Raw genomic sequence first — 19,177 nt, 5'->3', positions numbered from 1 at the left:
GGATTAAGCCCCAGGTTGGCTCTGGGCTCAGTGTGGACTCTGCTTGAGATTCTTTCCCTCACCCTCCCCCCCTGCCCCCACCATGCATATGTATACACTCAAATACATAAATAAATAACAATCTTTTTTTTTTTAAAGATTTTATTTATTTATTTGACAGAGAGAGACACAGCAAGAGAGGGAACACAAGCAGGGGCAGTGAGAGAGGAAGAAGCAGGCTTCTTGTAGAGCGGGAAGCCCAGCTCCGGGCTTGATCCCAGAACCCTGGGATTATGACCTGACCTGAAGGCAGATGCTTAACGCCTGAGCCACCCAGGTGCCCCAAATAAATAAAATCTTCAAAAACAAAACAAAACAAAGACCCAGATGGCAGAAGACTCATAGGGTTAAATATTAGCACAAAGTTTATATATATAATTTATACTTTCCTATAATGCAAATAAGCAAATTTGAATCATTAAAATATCTGTAATACTAAAATCACTAAGCACATTTTAAAACACCACATATGCTAAACATGAACAAATCTTGTTCATTTACAAGTGACTAGCACAACTACATTACCATGTTTTCTCGGAGATCTTCATTCTGTGTCATTTGAATAATTGTCTGGAAAAGCCTAGGGTGATACTGAATTAATACTTCACAAGTCTCTCCATAGCCACCCTTTAAAAAAAAATAGGAAAAAAACTAAAATTATCTAGGTTTAAAAAAATGTTCCTAATGAAAAACTTATTTCCTCTACATACCAGTCTGATACTAAATGTGTGGGTTTTCCACACAAGTAATTCTCCAGCTCTCTGTGGACACCAACTTAAGTGTAATACAATTTAATTCAATTCTGACACTAACTATCCAGAGTTAACACAGACTACACAGGTTAGAAGCTCAGCCTCATGAAAGTGCCCCCACTTTAGAAACCATTCACAAGTCCAGGCCACCCATACTTGCAACTAACCAGCTATAAGTCGGGAGTTCCCATAAACCCCCCTTCAGATTTGATAATCTGCTATTTGCTGTTTGATAACAGCTCACAGAATTCAGGAAAACTTTTATTATAAAGGATACAACTCAGGAACAGCCAAATGGAAGAGATGCACAGGGTAAGGTATGTGGGAAGGGACACAGAGCTTCCATGCCCTCTCTGGGCATGCTACAATCTCACAACTTTGATGTGTTCGCCAACCCAGAAGCTCCCTGAGAACCCCACTGTTTACAGGGTTTTTATGGAAGTTCCATTACATAGGCATGATTGATTAAATTATTGGTCATTGATGACAGAACTCAGTCTCCAGTCCCTCTCATGTCCCCAGGAGTCACATGTTCAGTTTTCTAGGCAATCAGCACCCATCTAGAAGCTATCAGAGGCTTTAAGCCACCAGCCATCTCATTAATGTACAAAAAGACATTCTTATCACTCTGGAGATTCCAAGTGACTGAGAAGCTCTTATGTCAGGAACTGAGATGAAGACCAATATACATTTCTTACAATACCACAATTCCTTCTAATGAGCATATTCTTTAAAAAAAAAAAAAAATCATATCCTTTAAAGAATAAAATTTTTGCATTCAGCCTCTCGTTTGAGGAAAAAAAGGTGATTTTACCAGTCTCAATTTCTATTATAAAGTAAAGGGCTAGGAATATATATTAACAACATACCTGTACACATAAATCCAGAGGTGTTACTCCATTTTTATCTGACAGATACTTAGCTCCTCGTAACAGAAGAATCTGTGCTGTGTCTCTCTGACCATGACTGTACAGAAGTAAAATCATGTTAAAAAATAATCTTTTTAATTTAAAGTCTTTCTCTATAAATTATAGACAGTCAATATGAAACAACAAAAGACTAACAATTTTTAAAAACTAAGAGGAAGATCTGAATTACATCCTCAACATCCAGGAAAACATTTCTCAGTATTAAATCATACCTTCACCACATAGATAAGAAACTGACCTATTAAATCTTAGAATTAAATTAGGAAACATTACCTACAATAAATAATAATATTTTGTTGTAAGCAGCTACTACTCAGGCTTATGCTCCATTTTTTTCTTTCAATCATTTCCAACCCTCTTCCTACCTCACCCAATCAAGTCTAGAGACTTCTTAAGTCAAAAAACCTCAATATTCAAAACAAGATTACATTTTATGGCACTTTATATTTGGAAAAATAAATAAATAAATAAAAAGAAAGAAAGAAGAAAATACAAATATCAAAATAAGAGAATGGGAGAAGGGCAGGGATTAACTACCCCAAAATACTATCTAGCTTTCAACCTTCATTTTATCAACCCACTCAGTTTGGCTTCTGCTGACACCTCTTTAATATGATCTAAAATGAACAACACTCTTATCCACATGCCATTCTATTTGTTCTCTTTTCCAGCAGGAGTAAAATTAGCAACCACCATTCTTTCAGCTAGGAAAAAGCTAATTTGGGGACAGCAACCACTAGACTCCAAGTCTCATTATTTAGTGAGCTAATCTGATCCAAGATACTCAAGACAATAAAAAATAAATTTACAATTCACAGACATTAAAGTTTAAAGATAATTTTATAAAACGCCCAAGGAAGTCATCTGGTTTGGAAGAGTATCTGATCAAAAATTTCTATTTTGTAGACGACAAGAGCTACTAACTCAAGCATAGGTGACACTAGAACTCAGAACCCTGTCTTCCAAAACAAGACTCTTTCTATGATACCATCACACCCAAACCAGTATGTCATTTCCCAAAGAGAAAGACACACAGACTTCTCAGAAAGTTTAAAAAAAACACAAAAAACAAACAACAATAACAACAAAAAACCCCTACTCATTCTTTTCCACAAAATGACACCACATAAGTATACTTTAAAATCAAATGGCATTAAAAAATTTAAATTTTTTAAAATTTAATAAACCCTACTATGAATTTGATGGCAGATACTACAGATATATCACTCTCTCAATACTTTATTGTAATACTGATTACTTAGCTTAAGAAAAGTATCAGGAGGCCAAAAATGACTGAATAACAATATCTAGGGGCGCCTGAGTGGCTCAATGGATTAAAGCCTCTGCCTCTGCCTCTGGCTCAGGTCATGATCCCAGGGTCCTGGAACTGAGCCCCGCCTCTCTCTGCCTGTCTCTCTGCCTACCTGTGATCTCTGTCTGTAAAATAAATAAAATCTAGGAAAAAAAAAAAGAATAATATCTAATTTATTCCAGAAAACCAAGAAACCTGGTAAATCAGCAATCTCTCCAAAAGCAACAATACGTGTTTTATTATTGTACATCAAGAAAAGTCTTCATCAAGCATCATTTGTCATTTAGCTGGGTATACTAGCCAACACATTATATATTACAGCTAATAACAAAGAGGTTACAATTATTCTGTTCTTTGTAATACCTAAAAATGAAAGCTAAGTGAAAAGAAACTAACTCAACATTAATTTATTTAGAGAGATAGTGGTATCTTTGCTACTACCCTTGGTTCTGAAAAACCTAATTTTGCAATGCTAGTAAGTTCAACTTTAATGACATTTCTTCTATAATTATTTAATATTCATGTGTCCAATCACTCCAATTAAACTATAAACTTCTTCACAATATATTTGTTCCAGAGCACCAAGCATAGTAGTTAGCTTACATATGTATCAATACATATGCTGAATTGTGTTATCGGTTTTTTTTAAGGATTTTATTTATTTATTCGACAGACAGAGATCACAAACAGGCAGAGAGCCAGGCAAAGAGAGAGAGGGAGAAGCAGGCTCCCCACCAAGCAGAGAGCCCAACGTGGGGCTCAATCCCAGGACCCTGGGATCATGACCTGAGCTGAAGGCAGAGGCCTTAACCCACTGAGCCACCCAGGCACCCCTTGAATTGTATTATAGTTTTTAACTTCAGGTACCACTCATTTGACAAATAACTATTATATAAGGTAGTGGTACTATAGAAAGTAACAAAAAAAGAACCAAATCACAGTTTATTTAGGTTCTACTAAGTGACAAGCATAATGCTCAGGTCTTTTTACAAAGTCTGATTTAATCCTGACACTAACATAAAAAGAGAATTCATTCCATTTTTCAATTGAAAAAAACCATGACTTGAGAAAACCCTGGAGTTACTCAAGATCACAATTACATCATAGAGAATCTGAATCTAGATCAGTCTGATTCCAAAATCTTCCATCTATATATTACTCCACCAAGATGAATAAACAAAGTTTAAAGAGTTTTAAGAGTAAGTTTTAAGAGTAAACAATTTAGTACTCAAGGGAGTGTGGTACAAGGTGCAAGGGGATATATGATATGAGAAAAATACAATGGGGATCTCACACAATGGACAAGATCAGCATGTACAAATGCAACACTGTTGAATATATGTGGTTTTGAAAGTCTCCAAATAATTTTATCCATCATATATAGCAAAAAGGATAATTAGCACGAAGAAAAAAATACCATTTTGACATTTTTAGAAAACTGGAGTAATTTCTAAAACTACATTAAAATCTCATCAACAATCACATAACATTTCATTTCAAAAATAAAAGCAAAAAACAAGAGCTAATAATATACAAAATCTGCCTTACCCAATTAGGGCTTCAAGTACCTCACCTACAATATTGTACGACATTAAGACTAACCTCTAACAAACTCCTCAGAGTGTTGCATAAAAGATTTTTCAGTTCAAATAACTGCAAAAATGTGCTCAATGAACAAGTATTCTTTACAATTCAACTATTTTTTTTTAAATATTGATTGAGATAATAGCCCCTTCAAGGAAATGCCAATGCATTTTCTGGAAACTAAGTTGGCAACGGTTTAATAAGAAAGTGCTAGTACTGGGGCTCCTTGGTGGCTGAGTCATTAAGCACCTGCCTTCAGCTCAAGTCATGATCCCAGGGTCCTGGGAGCAAGCCCTCCATGGGCTCCCTCTCAGCAAGAAGCCCGTTTCTCCCTCTCACACTCCCCACTGCTTGTGTTCCCTCTTTCTCGGTCTCTCTGTAATAAATAAAATCTTAAAAAAAAAAAAAAAAAGAGAGAGAAAGAAAGAAAAAGAAAAAGAAAGAAAGAAAACAAGCTACAGTACTTCTAACATACTTAGAATTGATTTTTCAAGCACTTTCAGTCTCCTGATTTTAGGCTTTCAAGCAATTGATCTGAAAACTTGGCTAAAGTGCATATAGTACATATATTCCAGTATTTTTTGGAATAACTTATAAAACAAAGAGACCATAGTTTCTAAAGGTCTTTCTAAAGTTTATAATTGAGTCTTTGGCCTGTTTTATATGGCTGTGATTGTGAAGTGAAAAGAGTCACTTGGTAGTAGCTACAAATCCAAGTTCAGAATCACACCTTTTTCTATTTCTCTATTACACACATCTATAATTACATAAACATCTCACTAATTTACTTTATCTATACAACCCCAGCTAAGCCTCACTTTTTCTAATAGAAAAAAGTTATCCCAGATACAGAAGATACACATCCAAAGCTTTATTTAAAGAATTCAGTTAAGGGAATGGGAAGCATACAACTGAAAATAAAACCAATCTAGCAATTGAAGGACTTGAGGCACTTGTAAGTACTACATGTAAGTACTAGGGATGGCTGGGTGGTACAGCTGGTTGCACAACCAACTCTTGGTTTGGCTCAGGTCCTGATCTCTGGGTTGAGGGATCAAGTACTGAATCTAGCTCTGCACGGAGTGCGGAGTCTGCTTACTCTTTCTCCCTCAGGGCACCTGGGTGGCTCAGTTGGTTAAGCATTAAGCTTCTGCCTTAGGGTCTGGTCATGATCCCAGCATCCTAGGATCGATCAAGCCTAGCTTCTGGCTCTCTCCTCAGTGGGGAGTCTGTTTCTCCTTCTCCTTCTCTCCTCTCGTGCTCTCTCTCACTGTCAAATAATTAAAAATCTTAAAAAAAAAAAAAAAAAAGACTGTCTCCCCCTCTCCCTCTGCCTCCCTTAAAAAAAGTCCTAAAAACAAAGTTGTCTAAAAATGGGGGTGGAATGGGGAAGGAATCATTGTGTGCCTACAGTACACAAGAAAGAAAGGTAATGAATTATGTCTTGTGCAAAATAACTAGAGGAAAAAAATGGATGAGAAACAGTACCTGTCATAATTTTAGGTCAAAATCAGTTTGAAAATGACTCACTCACAGAAGCACTACATAATTAAATATGGGTCAGAATGAGAACCTAAGTATAACAAAGAAAAAAAAAAAAAAAAAGAAAAGGTCTTTATGGTGAAAGAAGAATCCTATTTCTCAGAATGAAAATCTTATACAGCAATAAAACCGACTGAGGACAACCCTACTTTGTGCTGAGGAGTGGAGAAGTGTGCTAGTTTAGTGGTCACTTACTAACTACTAAGTGCAAAATACACTGGCAAACGCTTTCTATATGCCATCTCATTTAATTCTCACTCTAGTCCCACAAGCCAGATAGAACATTTCCATTTCCTAAACAAAGAGACAAAAGCTTCAGAGGTCAGCAAACCTGACTGAAGTTGCACAGTTTTGAGGCTAAGATTTGAACCCTGCTTCCACGGATCCTTCTCCTGTATATCCCAATACTTCTCAAATGTAATTCAAAATTTTTAAAAAGCATATGATGACATACCTAGAATCTTAAAAAAAATTAAAGATGGGCACCTGGGTGGCTCAGGGGGTTACTCTGCCTTCAGCTCAGGTCATGATCTCAAGGTCCTGGGACCAAGCCCCACATCAGGCTCTCCCCAGTAGGGAGCCTGCTTCTCCCTCTCTCTCTACATCTCTGCCTACTTATGATCTCTATCAAATAAATAAATTTTTTTAAAAATTAAAGAAATAAAAGTTAATGATGGGCATATACTAACAGAAAGTACTTCTAAAAGACTCTTATCATACCTCTATGCCATAACTATAAGACTATCCACGTTCTGCATAACACTAATATACCTATATTTAACATGCCATTGTTATAGAAGATTTTTCTCAAACATGTAATTATAGCAATTAATTCATTCAAAAACATTTACTAAGCATCTAAATGCAAAGCACTGTAACTACACATTGAATACAAAGTGGTGAATAAAATTCTTGCTTTTATTGAGCTTTCAGTCTAGTAGGAGAGATAACTATAAACAAGTAAATAACAATTACAAAATACAAGTGCTTGTGCACCTGGGTGGCTCAGTCCATTAAGCTTAAGTGTGGGACTATTTATCTTAAGCTCAGGTCTTGATTTCAGGGTTGTAAGGTCAAACCCTGTGCTGGTTCCAGGATGGGTGTGAGACTACTTCAAAAAAAAAAAAAAAAGACTGTGATGCTTCTGTGAAAGAAAATTTGGGGGGAGGCCTACTCAGTCTGGTTAAGAACTACCTTCCTAAAAAGTAACAGTTAAGCAGCAACATAAAGAGTCAGCCACATAAAAAGCCAAGTTAAGAGCATTTCAGGGAAAACAGTATGCAGAAAGCCGGCTGGAAAGAGTCCCTTGCAGTTGGTGAACTCAGAGAGAGCCAATGTGACAGAAGCACAGTGACGAAAGCTGGGGTCAGACCATGCAGGTCTCATAGGCAAAGGAAGAGCCTGTATTTTATTTGAAATGATGCACAGACACTGAGAAGTTTTAAAGACAAAGTTTAAACACAGTGACAAAAGCTGATCTTTTTTTTAAAGATTTATCTTGAAAAGGGTGGGGAGGCAAATGGAGAGAAAGAAAGAATCCTATGCAGACTCCCTGCTGAGCATGGAGCCTGGCTCAGGACTCCTTCCCACAACCATGGGACCATGACCTGAGCTGAAATCAAGAGTCAAATCAACTGGCTGAGTCACTCAAGCACCCCAAGCCAATTCCTTTTTTTTTTTTTTTTTTTTTTAAATAGATCCCTCTGGCTGCTGAGGAAAAGACAGATAGGAAGGAAACAACAGAGAAATCAGACAGACCAGTTAAGAGACGACTACAGCAGTCTAGACAAGCGCTAACAACATTAACTAAAGTCATTTCAGTGAGCTGGAAAAGAGATTCAAAATATATTCTGAAGGTAGAATTTATAGAACTAACTAATAAATTCCAAGTTCAGGGTCAAAGAGAGACAGAGAGAGAGAGAGAGAGTAATAAAAAATAATGATCTAGTTTCTGTTTAAACAACTGAAAGGACAACAGTTCCAATGACTGAGATGAGAAAAGGCAAACGAAAGATTTGAGAAGGAAAATCAGAAGCTTTGTTTTGGACATGTTGACATCTGAGATTTTGTATGACTTGCGAGTGATGATGTAAATCAGGCAGGTGGCCATCAAATCTGAAGCTTCAAAGAAAGGACTGATTAGAGATAACGCCTCAAGATAGGATATAATTTCAGGGAATTAAACAATGACATTGTTCATAAATTCAGGATGCCATGGAAAGAACTGGTTTTCTAGCCAAGCAACCAAAACATAAATATACTTTAAGAAAATGGCTGGATTCAGATAGCATATAGAAGTCCAGAGATTTGAAAGTCCTTGTATTCTAACTCAAGGTCATCAATGATGATTTGAATCAGTCTGATAAAAGCAACATCAGAGAATCTAAAGAAAAGCTAAACAAGAACAAAAGTAGGTCTTTCAGTCTAAAACAAACATCCAGGGGTGCCTGGGTGGCTCGGTGGGTTAAAGCCTCTGCCTACGGCTCAGGTCATGATCTCAGGGTCCTGGGATCAAGCCCTGAATCGGGCTCTCTGCTCAGCAGTGAGCCTGCTTCCCACTCTCTCTCTCTCTCTCTCTCTCTCTGTCTACATGTAAACTCTGTCTGTCAAATAAATAAATAAAATCTTTTAAAAAATAATAATAATAATTTAAAAAATAATAAAACAAACATCCAGTAAAATGATATGTAACAGAAAAAAGGATAAGAAAAGAGGAACTTTCTGGATAACTCCATATCTGCATTTAAGAGCCTAAATAAATACTGTACTTCATATAATCTAAATAAACCAAAGACAAGAAACACTGGTTTACTGTAAACTGGTTCTAATTGGAAACCCCATTTAGGGGGCCTGAGTGGCTCCCTGGTCGGCAGGAAGCCTGGTTCTCCCTCTCCCACTCCCCCTGCTTGTGTTCCTTCTCTCCCTGTGTCTCTCTCTGTCAAACAAATAATAAATAAAATCTTAAAAAAAAAAAAAAAAAAGAAACTACATTTTTATAACATAGTATGTATGTGTGTGGGTATGTAGGTACAGGGTGGAATATGTGTGTAATTGTTATGTTGTTAGCTCCTTAAGGACTTAGATTTATTACTATATCACTAATACTCTAATATATGGCACACAATGAGTGCTAACTAAACATTTGCTTATTACATGAATGAACAAATGAACAAAATGTACGCTTCAAGAAAATGAACCAAAATAGAAGTACAAAAATAACTTAATGCACAATTTAATATCTAACAAGACAAATTCAAAGATTTTTTTTTTTAAGTTACAACTCCATAGAAAGCAAAGACATGGCTCTCTTATCCAACACATACTTTAATAGCTCATCCCTCTGGAATAGATCTAGTACTTAACAAAGAAAACTATGGAAATTACTGAATTATAGAGGAATCTTTTTTCATTATTTATTAAGTAATTAGTCTAAAATTTAAATAATCGAGTAAATCAAAAGCTCCCACCTACACCACATAAAAACACTGGCAATATAATAGAAAACGCTTTTACTTGTGCAGTTCAGTAAGCACAGCATTTGTGGGAAAACGAGAACTTCAGAAAATATACAGAAATGCTTGTCTTTGGAAATGTAATAAGTACATTAATGAGAGCATCAGCAAATATAAAATATCCTACCTGCAAGCAAAATACAATGGAGTAGCTCCAGATACATTTGGTCTGTTAATATCAGCACCACTGTCTAGCAAGCACTGCACTGTCTGGAGAGAAAAGAAACAATTAAAAAGTAAAGCCAGAGAAGTCAAACAAAGACACAATTATCACAATTTAAACAGGTATAAGAAATGCTCTTGCCACTACCTGAAATTTTAAAGTAGAATAAGTCGGAACATGATAATTATGATAGCTTAACTACCTCAACTTTTTGGTTAGTCCTTTTGAAACAATATATGTGGAATTAACCCAGAAAGGCTCTAGAACATTGCTGACACATGTAGCTACCAAAGACTTGAAAAATGGCTAGAATAACTGAGGAACTGAATTTTTTATTTTTTTTTATAATAATTAAGTTTAAATAGCCACATATGGTTAGTGAAATTGACAGTGCTACTCTAGATATTTGTTTTAGAAACCAGAATTTTTGCCTCTAAAAACAAAAAATAGGTAGCAGAATTATCACTTTCTTAAACTCAAACAATTACTAAACATAATTATTAAAGTTCAAAATGTTAAAAAGCTAAGAAGTCCTTTTGCTATTAACAGTAACCAATACTCTTTCTCTGCCAGTCTCATTCATACATACTCTGTTAAGCTCTACTTCTGCAATCACCTGAGTCATACTAAGAAAGAGCAAGTTAATGTAAAATCTTAAAAACACATAATTCGGTAACTAGATATAGAATGTGGATCGCCTGAAAACTTAAAAAGAAAAAAAAAGAAACTCTTCTGGTTTTATTCTTTTGATCTTCATTTGGGCTTCTCCTGCCAAAAGGAAGAAAACATGTAAAAACCTAAAAGTTTTTGGAATTACACTGTTTATTTAATATTACCTTTAGACTGAACACACACGTTCATTATAGCTCTAAGACCTAGTACAAGGTCAGTAAAATAGTAAGACTATAAACTCCCAAGGAAGAATAAGAAAGAACACAACAGCATGCTACACAAGTCAGTAAGTTTCGGGAAAGTGGCAAGCAAGTGGAGGAATAGAAGCCGACTTAGCAGATCAAAGGCAGCTTAAGTCTAAGCACCTGCAAACGTGGATTCCAACAAACCACCAAATTCTCCCTGTCAAACACACATACAAAACACAGGAGTTGGGAGTACCAAGTACCTTGGAAGACAGGAACAGTTACACAGAGTTCTAAACAGGAATTGTAGCAAAATCCTACAAAAGAAACACCTGGACCTTACCACAGGACCCTTCCTCCCCATACATACAGTTAGCCACTATCTCTCCCTACACTGTCTCAAAATAGAGAGATTTATTGTCTGGACAAAGTGAATAGGGAGGCTCAAGACTGACAGGCAAGATACATAGGTAAAGCAGAGAACAGGAGCCATGAAGAACACAATTAAGTTTTAAACTTCAAGCCCCTACATTCCACTAGACTCCCAGAAATCCAGTAGTCAGGCTAGACTGAAAGCCTCCTCTGCAGACTGGCACCAGAGAAGATACCTACAAATACTGGAATTACAGAGTGGCCATGAAATAGCCCAGTCACCCCTAGGGGACACCTGGCAATGCTGGGAGATTTTCTTTTCCATGACTGGGGAAGCGTGTGCAACTGGCAGCTAATGGGCAGAGGTCAGGGATAGGTCTAAACATCCTACAATCTACAGAGAGCCCCCTAAGAAAGAATTTTCAGTTCCAAAACATCAATAGTGGCAAGACTGAGAAACCATAGCATTCTGTGATGTCAGACAAACCCAGCCCATGTACATGATACTTTCAGCCAACATTTTAGTGCCTCATCACTATATTACAAATGGACAGACAATATTTAAGAGACAACTAACTTGACTAAAAGCAGGTCTCTAACCTGAAAAACAAAAGCCAGAACAAGAAGAAAATGGAAGTCAGAAAAATAAAGATAATAAAGGGAACTAAAGAAAAAAAAACAAAATTTAGAAAAGACATTACCCTGAAACAGAAGATATTATATCCATAGGACAAGAATAAGATGCTGGGAGAAAAATATTCAAAGAATAAGGAATCAAAAATGTGATGGAAGAAGCAAAAATTCAATAGGAGTTTAAAAATATTTTTAAGTTTATTTTTATTTATTTATTTAAATAATCTCCACAACCAACATGAGGCTTCAACTCACAACCCCAAGAAAAAGAGTCACATGTATCTTTCTGAGCCAGCCAGGCACTCCACAAATTCAACAGAAGTTTAGAAAGACAATGTTGAAAACTCCACAAGAAAGAAACTAAAACAAAGAGACAAAGAAAACAGGAAGAACAGGAAGTTAGTAGATCAATCCAGGGAGACACTGTAGAAATCAAGAACAAAGAAAATGAAGGGTGTGGTAGACCAAAGGGAAGTAATCAAGAAATAATACCAAAAAATTTCTGTAACTGAAAGACATGCAGTGCCAGACTGAAAAGGCTCAAAAACTGTCTGGTATAATAAATTAAAAGGCTTTGAACAAGGCACATCGAAGTGAAATTTCATAATATTGGGAATAGAAGATTCCAGATAAACATATATGGGATTAGCACAAAACTTCTTAACACCACAGTTAAATTTAAAACATTAAATGCCTTCAAAATTGTAAGGTAAATGACTTCCAATGTAAAACTATAGCCAACCACACTATCATTCAAATACATGGTTTTAAATTAAAAACATGCTTAGCTATGTAATATTAAAAAAAAAAATTAGGGGCGCCTGTGTGGCTCAGTGGATTGAAGCCTCTGCCTTCTGCTCAGGTCATGAACCCGGGGTCCTGGGATAGATCCCTGCATTGGGCTTTCTGCTCAGCGGGGAGCCTGCTTCCCTTCCTTTCTCTGCCTGCCTCTCTGACTACTTGTGATCTCTGTCAAATAAATAAATAAATAATCTAAAAAAAAAAAATTACATCCAGTGTAGCTTTTCTCTAGAAGCTACTAAACAAAGGAATACATCAAAATATAGACGATATGGAACCCAGATTATTGGGCATTGAACACAGGAGAAACTAAGAAATTCCTAAGTTAAAAAAAATTGGACCTGACATTATCTAATCAATTTGTCTTTGTAGAAAATAGTCCCGTGATATTCTGATTCTGTAGGAGCATATGGGAAGAATTACTAATTCATAAAAAGAAAATGGAACACAGCCAATTATTAACTTTAAGAAAAATAGACACCCTAGACAGAAAATGTTATTATAATTCATTACTTGACTCAGTAAACAATAATTAAACAATAATTACCTAACTATATATACACCTAATCTTTTCTGTCAAAATTTACAATTTAATTTTAGAAATGGGTAAGAAGGAATGGGAAGAGGATTTAAATGAGTTAAGTCCTCATTCAGCAGGACAAAAAATGATTCAGTGTCATCTGAAAGTTGAGGAAGAGCAACAAAAGCATATTATTTGGAAATAGATACCAGAAGGAAAACTAAGAGCTGAAAATTGTTGCCTGGTGTTCATGACTGGACAAAAAAAGGTTGTTTAAGGGGCTACCATGTTTACTGCAAAGATTCTGATAAAAGTAAAAAAAATTTTTTTTAAAGTTGTACTTGAATTTTTTTTTTTTTAGATTTTTTATTTATTTATTTGACAGAAAGAGATCACAAATAGGCAGAGAGGCAGGCAGAGAGAGAGAGAAAGGAATCAGGCTCCCTGCGGAGCAGAGAGCCAGATGCGGGGCTCGATCCCAGGACGCTGAGATCATGACCTGAGCCGAAGGCAGCGGCTTAACCCATTGAGCCACCCAGGCGCCCCAAAGTAAAATATTTTAAGATAGAGTATTTATGCATTACTATTGGAATTCACTTCTAATCCAAGAGGAATAGAAACATTTACATAAAATTTTATCAGCTATAGAACTCCTTTAAACTGAGGAACAAGTGGTCAAGCACATCTTTCAAATATAAGAAAAATAAGCATTTAGGTCATTATTTTATAAGACAAGGCCTACTTGAGCCTTTTGATCATGGCTTCTTTCTTTCTTTCATCTTCTTTCCGAGTTTTGACCTAGAAGCTGTGTTTACAGTTGCCTGGGTGGCTCAGTTGTTAAGCATCTGCCTTCAGTTCAGGATCAAACCCCACATCAGGTCCCTGCTCATTGGGAAGCCTGCTTCTCCCTCTCCTACTTCTCCTACTCCTTGTTCCCTCTCTCACTGTCTCTGTCAAATAAATAAATAAAATCTTTAAAAAAAAAAAAAAAAGCTGTGTCTTTATGGCCCAAAACAAGAATGAGATGGACAGCAGCAATAACGTTCATTAGTTATTGTAGAAATTAGACAAAAAGCCACAATTCAAAAGGCTCAGGAAAAATGAAAGCAATATATACATTGAAAATATATATTAATATGCAACTAAAACCAAGCAATTCACAAAGAAGCAAAATAAATTATTATTATTGTTGCTATTATTATCTTAAAGACTTTAGTTTTTTTAAGTAATCTCTACACACAACATGGGCCTTGAACTCACAACAGCTAGATCAAGAGTTGCATACTGGGGTGCCTGGGTGGCTCAGTCGTTAAGTGTCTGACTTCCATTCAGTCATGATCCTAGGATCCTGGAATTGAGCCCCGCATCGGGCTCCCTGCTCAACTGGAAACCTGCTTCTCTCTCTCCCACTCCCCCTGCTTGTGTTCCCTCTCTTGCTGTGTTTCTCTCTCTGTGAAATATATAAAAATCTTATTTAAAAAATAAAAATTAAAAAAAAAAAGTCAGTGGGTTAAGCCGCTGCCTTCGGCTCAGGTCATGATCTCAGGGTCCTGGGATCGAGTCCCGCATCGGGCTCTCTGCTCAGCAGGGAGCCTGCTTCCTCCTCTCTCTCTCTGTCTGCCTACTTGTGATCTCTCTCTGTCAAATAAATAAATAAAATCTTAAAAAAAAAAAAAAAGAGTAGCATACTTCACTGATCGAGCCAGCCAGTTGTCCCAGAAGCAGAAATAAATTATTAACAAAACATACTATGCATTTACAAATATTATATAGTTGTTTAAAATACATAATGATATAATAATATGAGTAACCTTAACATGTACCTGGACACTATGCTAGTAAATTTAATAAATCCTGGGAGGCAACTGATATTCTACTTTTAAAGTAGGAAACTGTCCAATACTCCCCCAGCAAAAAAACAAAAACAACAAAAATAAACTATTCTCTTATTCCTAGATAATCTACATGTGGGGGGAGGCTCTTTCCTTCTTACAGTATAAGAAACTGCTAGTAAAGATTCCTGAAAGAAAAGCATTGAACGGAGATTTTCATAAGGCTTCAAGAAATCCTTGAGAAGAAACAACACACTTTCAACAGACTTCATGACCTTTCAAGTGATAACACAATATTCTGAGTGGAAAACTAATGCACAAAGCTAATGTTCGGGTCAATCTCAAAAGTCATTTAATTGAAGGCAGTGACTAACCAAGACCACCTGTGCCCAATACACTGAAAAATTACAAAGCAAGAAATCCAAGGCAGCTCTACTTTATCAATGTCAACTCTAAATAATGCTGATCAGAGTAAAAAGGAATAGATGTTCAATATTAAAATTGTAAGTAAAAATCTGAGCTGTGATATTTCTATTTCCTAAAAGACAAAACAACCAAAACAGCATCTTTACCTCTTAGTAAGAATAATTCTGATGATACAACTTGACAGCAATGCACAAATTACTTATCCACTAAGAAACATGGCCAACTCACTAACCAATGACGGGTTTATATAGATTTTTCAATAGAAACCTGTCCACCTAAACCTTTCAAAACTTTGATTATGTAACGTGTAGTAAAAATGATTATTCAATTGTGTTTGAAAATTGTAGTAACAGAACTATTTCAGGTCACATTTCCCAAAGTGATTAAAGAAGAATTCCAACATTAGAATAAATAATATTACTCTGAACCTAAAAATACAATCCAAAATGTTAGTCTATCTACCTTTGTGCCTCAAGGCTGAATCCAATGAATGTTTTTGCAAAAGCTTTCAATTAAGTTTGCATGGTTCTCCCGTAATTCTCTGAATGAAAAGCTTGAAAGCTAGCTAAAAGGTACCAGGGAGAGCTGACGGAACGTAGGTAAGCACTATTCCTTACCAAGCCTACAACTTCAGTAAAACAGGCAGTCAGTTCTATCAAAAACAGTCTATATAATACCAGTGTCAAACAACGCTTTTAAGTTTCAGAAGCTTAAATCTATTCTAACCAGGATTCAACTGTCATTTTATATTGTTTGTGAAGCTTCATAGTTAGCTATATAAATTCAGCAACATAAAGTTTATTCTGATAAAAATAAAATTTATTTTTTAAGTGAAGTGAAATTAGTTCATAAACTAATTCCGCTGTGTACTCTCATAAATATAAATTGTGACAAAACCATTTGACAGTCACTAGGGTTTTTAATCCAAGTTATTCTACAAAAACAATAACCAACTGTCTGTGGCAATTTAACACAATAACAAATCTTAAAGAACGAATAAAAAAGAAAAAAGTCACCAAAAAGTAACTCAGTTTATGGCCAAAAAAATTGGAGTCAATTATATCCAAGTAGAATAATATTAGGTTTTACCATACTTTCTAAAAATGAGATCAAAACTCAAGTAACACAAAAATTGTAAGTATGCTAATAAATCAAATTTTTATTAAAAAAAAAATCAAGTAACACACTGGTCCTAGTTCACTGCACAGGCTAAACAAATTAAGGGTCCAGGATAGTGCTCTCTGTACTTTCCTTGCAGAATTACATCATACACCTTAATAATGATAGAAGGAAGGAAGGAAGGAGTACCAATATGATTATTGCTCTTAAGTATCTTCCAGAGTGTTCACAACACTTTAATTACATAAACAGTGAACAGAATATACCAAAGGGGGGAGGTAAGGGCAGGGGGAAAAAAAATTTGCCAAAGACTGTATAATAGCCCAGCTGAATAACCAAACTCTGAAATGATTTTTAAAATCAATATCCCAAGACAAACCATTATTTTGCTATTGAAAGCTAATAAGAGCTGACCTAAGGAAAATTACAAAAAATTAAATTACTGAGAAGTTGTTAAGCTCATTTCTTTCATCATTTTTAAACAGGAACAGAGTAGTTTAAAATCTACTGGGGCACCTGGATGGCCCAGTTGGTTAAGGGTCCAACTCTTAACTTTGGTTCAGGTCATGATCTTAGGGTTGTTAGATCCAGCCAGTGTTGGGCTCTGTACTAGGCATGCAGACTGCTCAAGATTCTCTCTCTTCTCCCTCTGCCCCTCCCAACTCTCTCCCCACTCCCAACAAAAGCCAAAAAACCCATAGTACTATTACATTGCAAGGACAAGAAATAGTCAAAATTCATTCTCAACAACCCAAACAATTCCTTTAAATAAGGCCTTTATCTTGGTTTACCTCTAATAAAACCAATGCATCTATATGAAATCTATATGAGAACATCTATATGAAATCAGCAAAGATTATTCAATTTCTTAGTTACAACAAAATGGAATTTGTCTTCTAAATCTTTGCCTTTTAAAAAAATAATGTAAATCTGAACAGCACTCTTGCTATCAAAGCAAAAATTCAATTACAAATTCTACAAAGCTTTAGGGGTCTTAGCCAGTAGATCAAAAATCTTTTCATGCAGTCCTTAGATTTACTATGAAGTGAGATTAGAAAGTAAATTTCAGAGGATTTATCGTATTTCTTTAATTTGAAAAGTGCTACTAATACCTTTTAAAAATATTTTAAGATTTTTTATTTATTTCAGAGAGACAGAAAAAACAAGGGCAGGGAAGGAGCAGAGGGAGGAGAGGCACAAGCAGATTCCCTCCTGTTCAGGGAGCCCAACTACACTGGGCTTAATCCCAGGATGGTGAGATCATGACCTGAGCTAAAGTCAGATGCTTAACCGACTGCCACCCACACGCTCCTCTTTTAAAAATATTTTTTAAATGAAGTTTTTTTCTCCCCTGAAAGTTTCCTATTTTATTTTGTAAAAAATATATAATCAATATGCAAGATTTAAGCTTAAAAATAAACCTTGAAGCCTATATGCACTGCTATATATCTACATGGAGCCAAGTTTTAAACACCTTTTAATGAATTTATACATGAACTGACTACTTTGAGACAATGAAAAGGCCGTTTTCACTTGCTGCTAAAGTTAAGTCAGCAGGATAACTGACAAAGCATTTTGAACTCAGTGTCAACTTATGGAAAGATATACAAAGAGTTAACAAAAATCAATAATCCCTACCCTGTAATAATTTATATCATATGCTCATCCACTGAGATTTGAACATGTCCCAGAAATACAGAAGTAATTGTAAGACATGGGTGATATTAACACAACTACGAACAAAGATTTTTAGGGGTATAATTCAGCCTGGAAGCTAAAAGACTAATTTTTCAAGATTCCTTCTTGCCTTGAGGAGAATTAAAGATGCATAAAATGATTCATAAAACACTAAACATACTCTTTATCTGTTCATGATCCTTGCAGATAACTAAAATTGACCAACTATAATAGAATGGAATCGCACTCACCAATACAATCAACCACAAGTCAACATGGCTTTTAGTACCCTTCCTCCTCTACTATATCTGCAAAATCTCTGTGAAACTCATCATCACAGTGAAGTCAGGCCCCCTTATAAATCTTCTGAGAATATAATTCTTCAAAGGCATTTGACTTTGAGGAATTCTCCCTTACTTCACCACACCTGCTTTGGGTTGTAAACCATATGGACTATATTATACTCATACTAACTATTCTTCAATAACTTCAGAAGGCAATTCTAAATTTTTAATGCAGCCTGTAATGCACATGTTTTGAAATAGGATTTTCTTAGTAATTCTTGTTTCTTCATTGGCTCAAGGCAGCTAAAAATAGCTTTTGTAGATCACTTCTGATCTGTATCCCAGCTTTTTGTACAATAGCTCTTTAGCAACAGGTAGGGTTTATAATCTTAGTATAGGACACTCTACTCTTCTATACTGAAGTGTGTGCTTTTCTGTCCTATAACAACTACAAGCAGTATTGTTATTAGTATTGCTAATACGAAACCATTGTTTAAAGCCTGGGCCATTCAAGATTAAGACATTTCAGATAATTTTTTTTTCACACAGAATACTTTTTAAATTAATAGTGCTGACTCTCGGAAAGTAAAAACTAGTGAGAAGGAAATACTCCTTCAAAACACTGGGTTACTTTTCAGATGATGAAAGACAAAAATAAAAATAAAAATAAAAATAAAAATGAACTAGTATTCAGAAGAAATTCCAGGAAAGGAAAAAAAAATCTATATCTCTCCTCTTATCCAACACATTAAACATAAGACAATGTTACTCTTGGCCTCACTATCCTAAAGAAGTACAATACTCTGTGAATTATAGTCATACA

At 35.6% G+C, this 19,177-nt stretch overlaps 1 protein-coding gene across 8 annotated transcripts in view; it reads right to left on the bottom strand.

Moving 5' to 3' along the window:
* HACE1 (HECT domain and ankyrin repeat containing E3 ubiquitin protein ligase 1) overlaps positions 1-19,177 on the bottom strand; it is a 115,734-nt gene that overhangs the window by 68,942 nt on the left and 27,615 nt on the right. For all 8 annotated transcript variants that reach the window (XM_082730529.1, XM_082730532.1, XM_082730534.1 and 5 more), the window contains 3 exons: positions 9,798-9,880; positions 1,661-1,757; positions 565-666 (listed from right to left, as the gene is read on the bottom strand). In XM_082730529.1, coding sequence (XP_082586655.1) covers positions 565-666; positions 1,661-1,757; positions 9,798-9,880 — 282 coding nt within the window. The remainder of the gene's footprint in view (positions 1-564; positions 667-1,660; positions 1,758-9,797; positions 9,881-19,177) is intronic.

This window comes from Mustela nivalis (assembly GCF_964662115.1).
Source record: "Mustela nivalis genome assembly, chromosome: 5".
Classification (NCBI taxonomy): domain Eukaryota; kingdom Metazoa; phylum Chordata; class Mammalia; order Carnivora; family Mustelidae; genus Mustela; species Mustela nivalis.
Note: the sequence above shows the minus strand (reverse complement) of the source record. Positions and strands in the feature narration are given on the sequence as shown.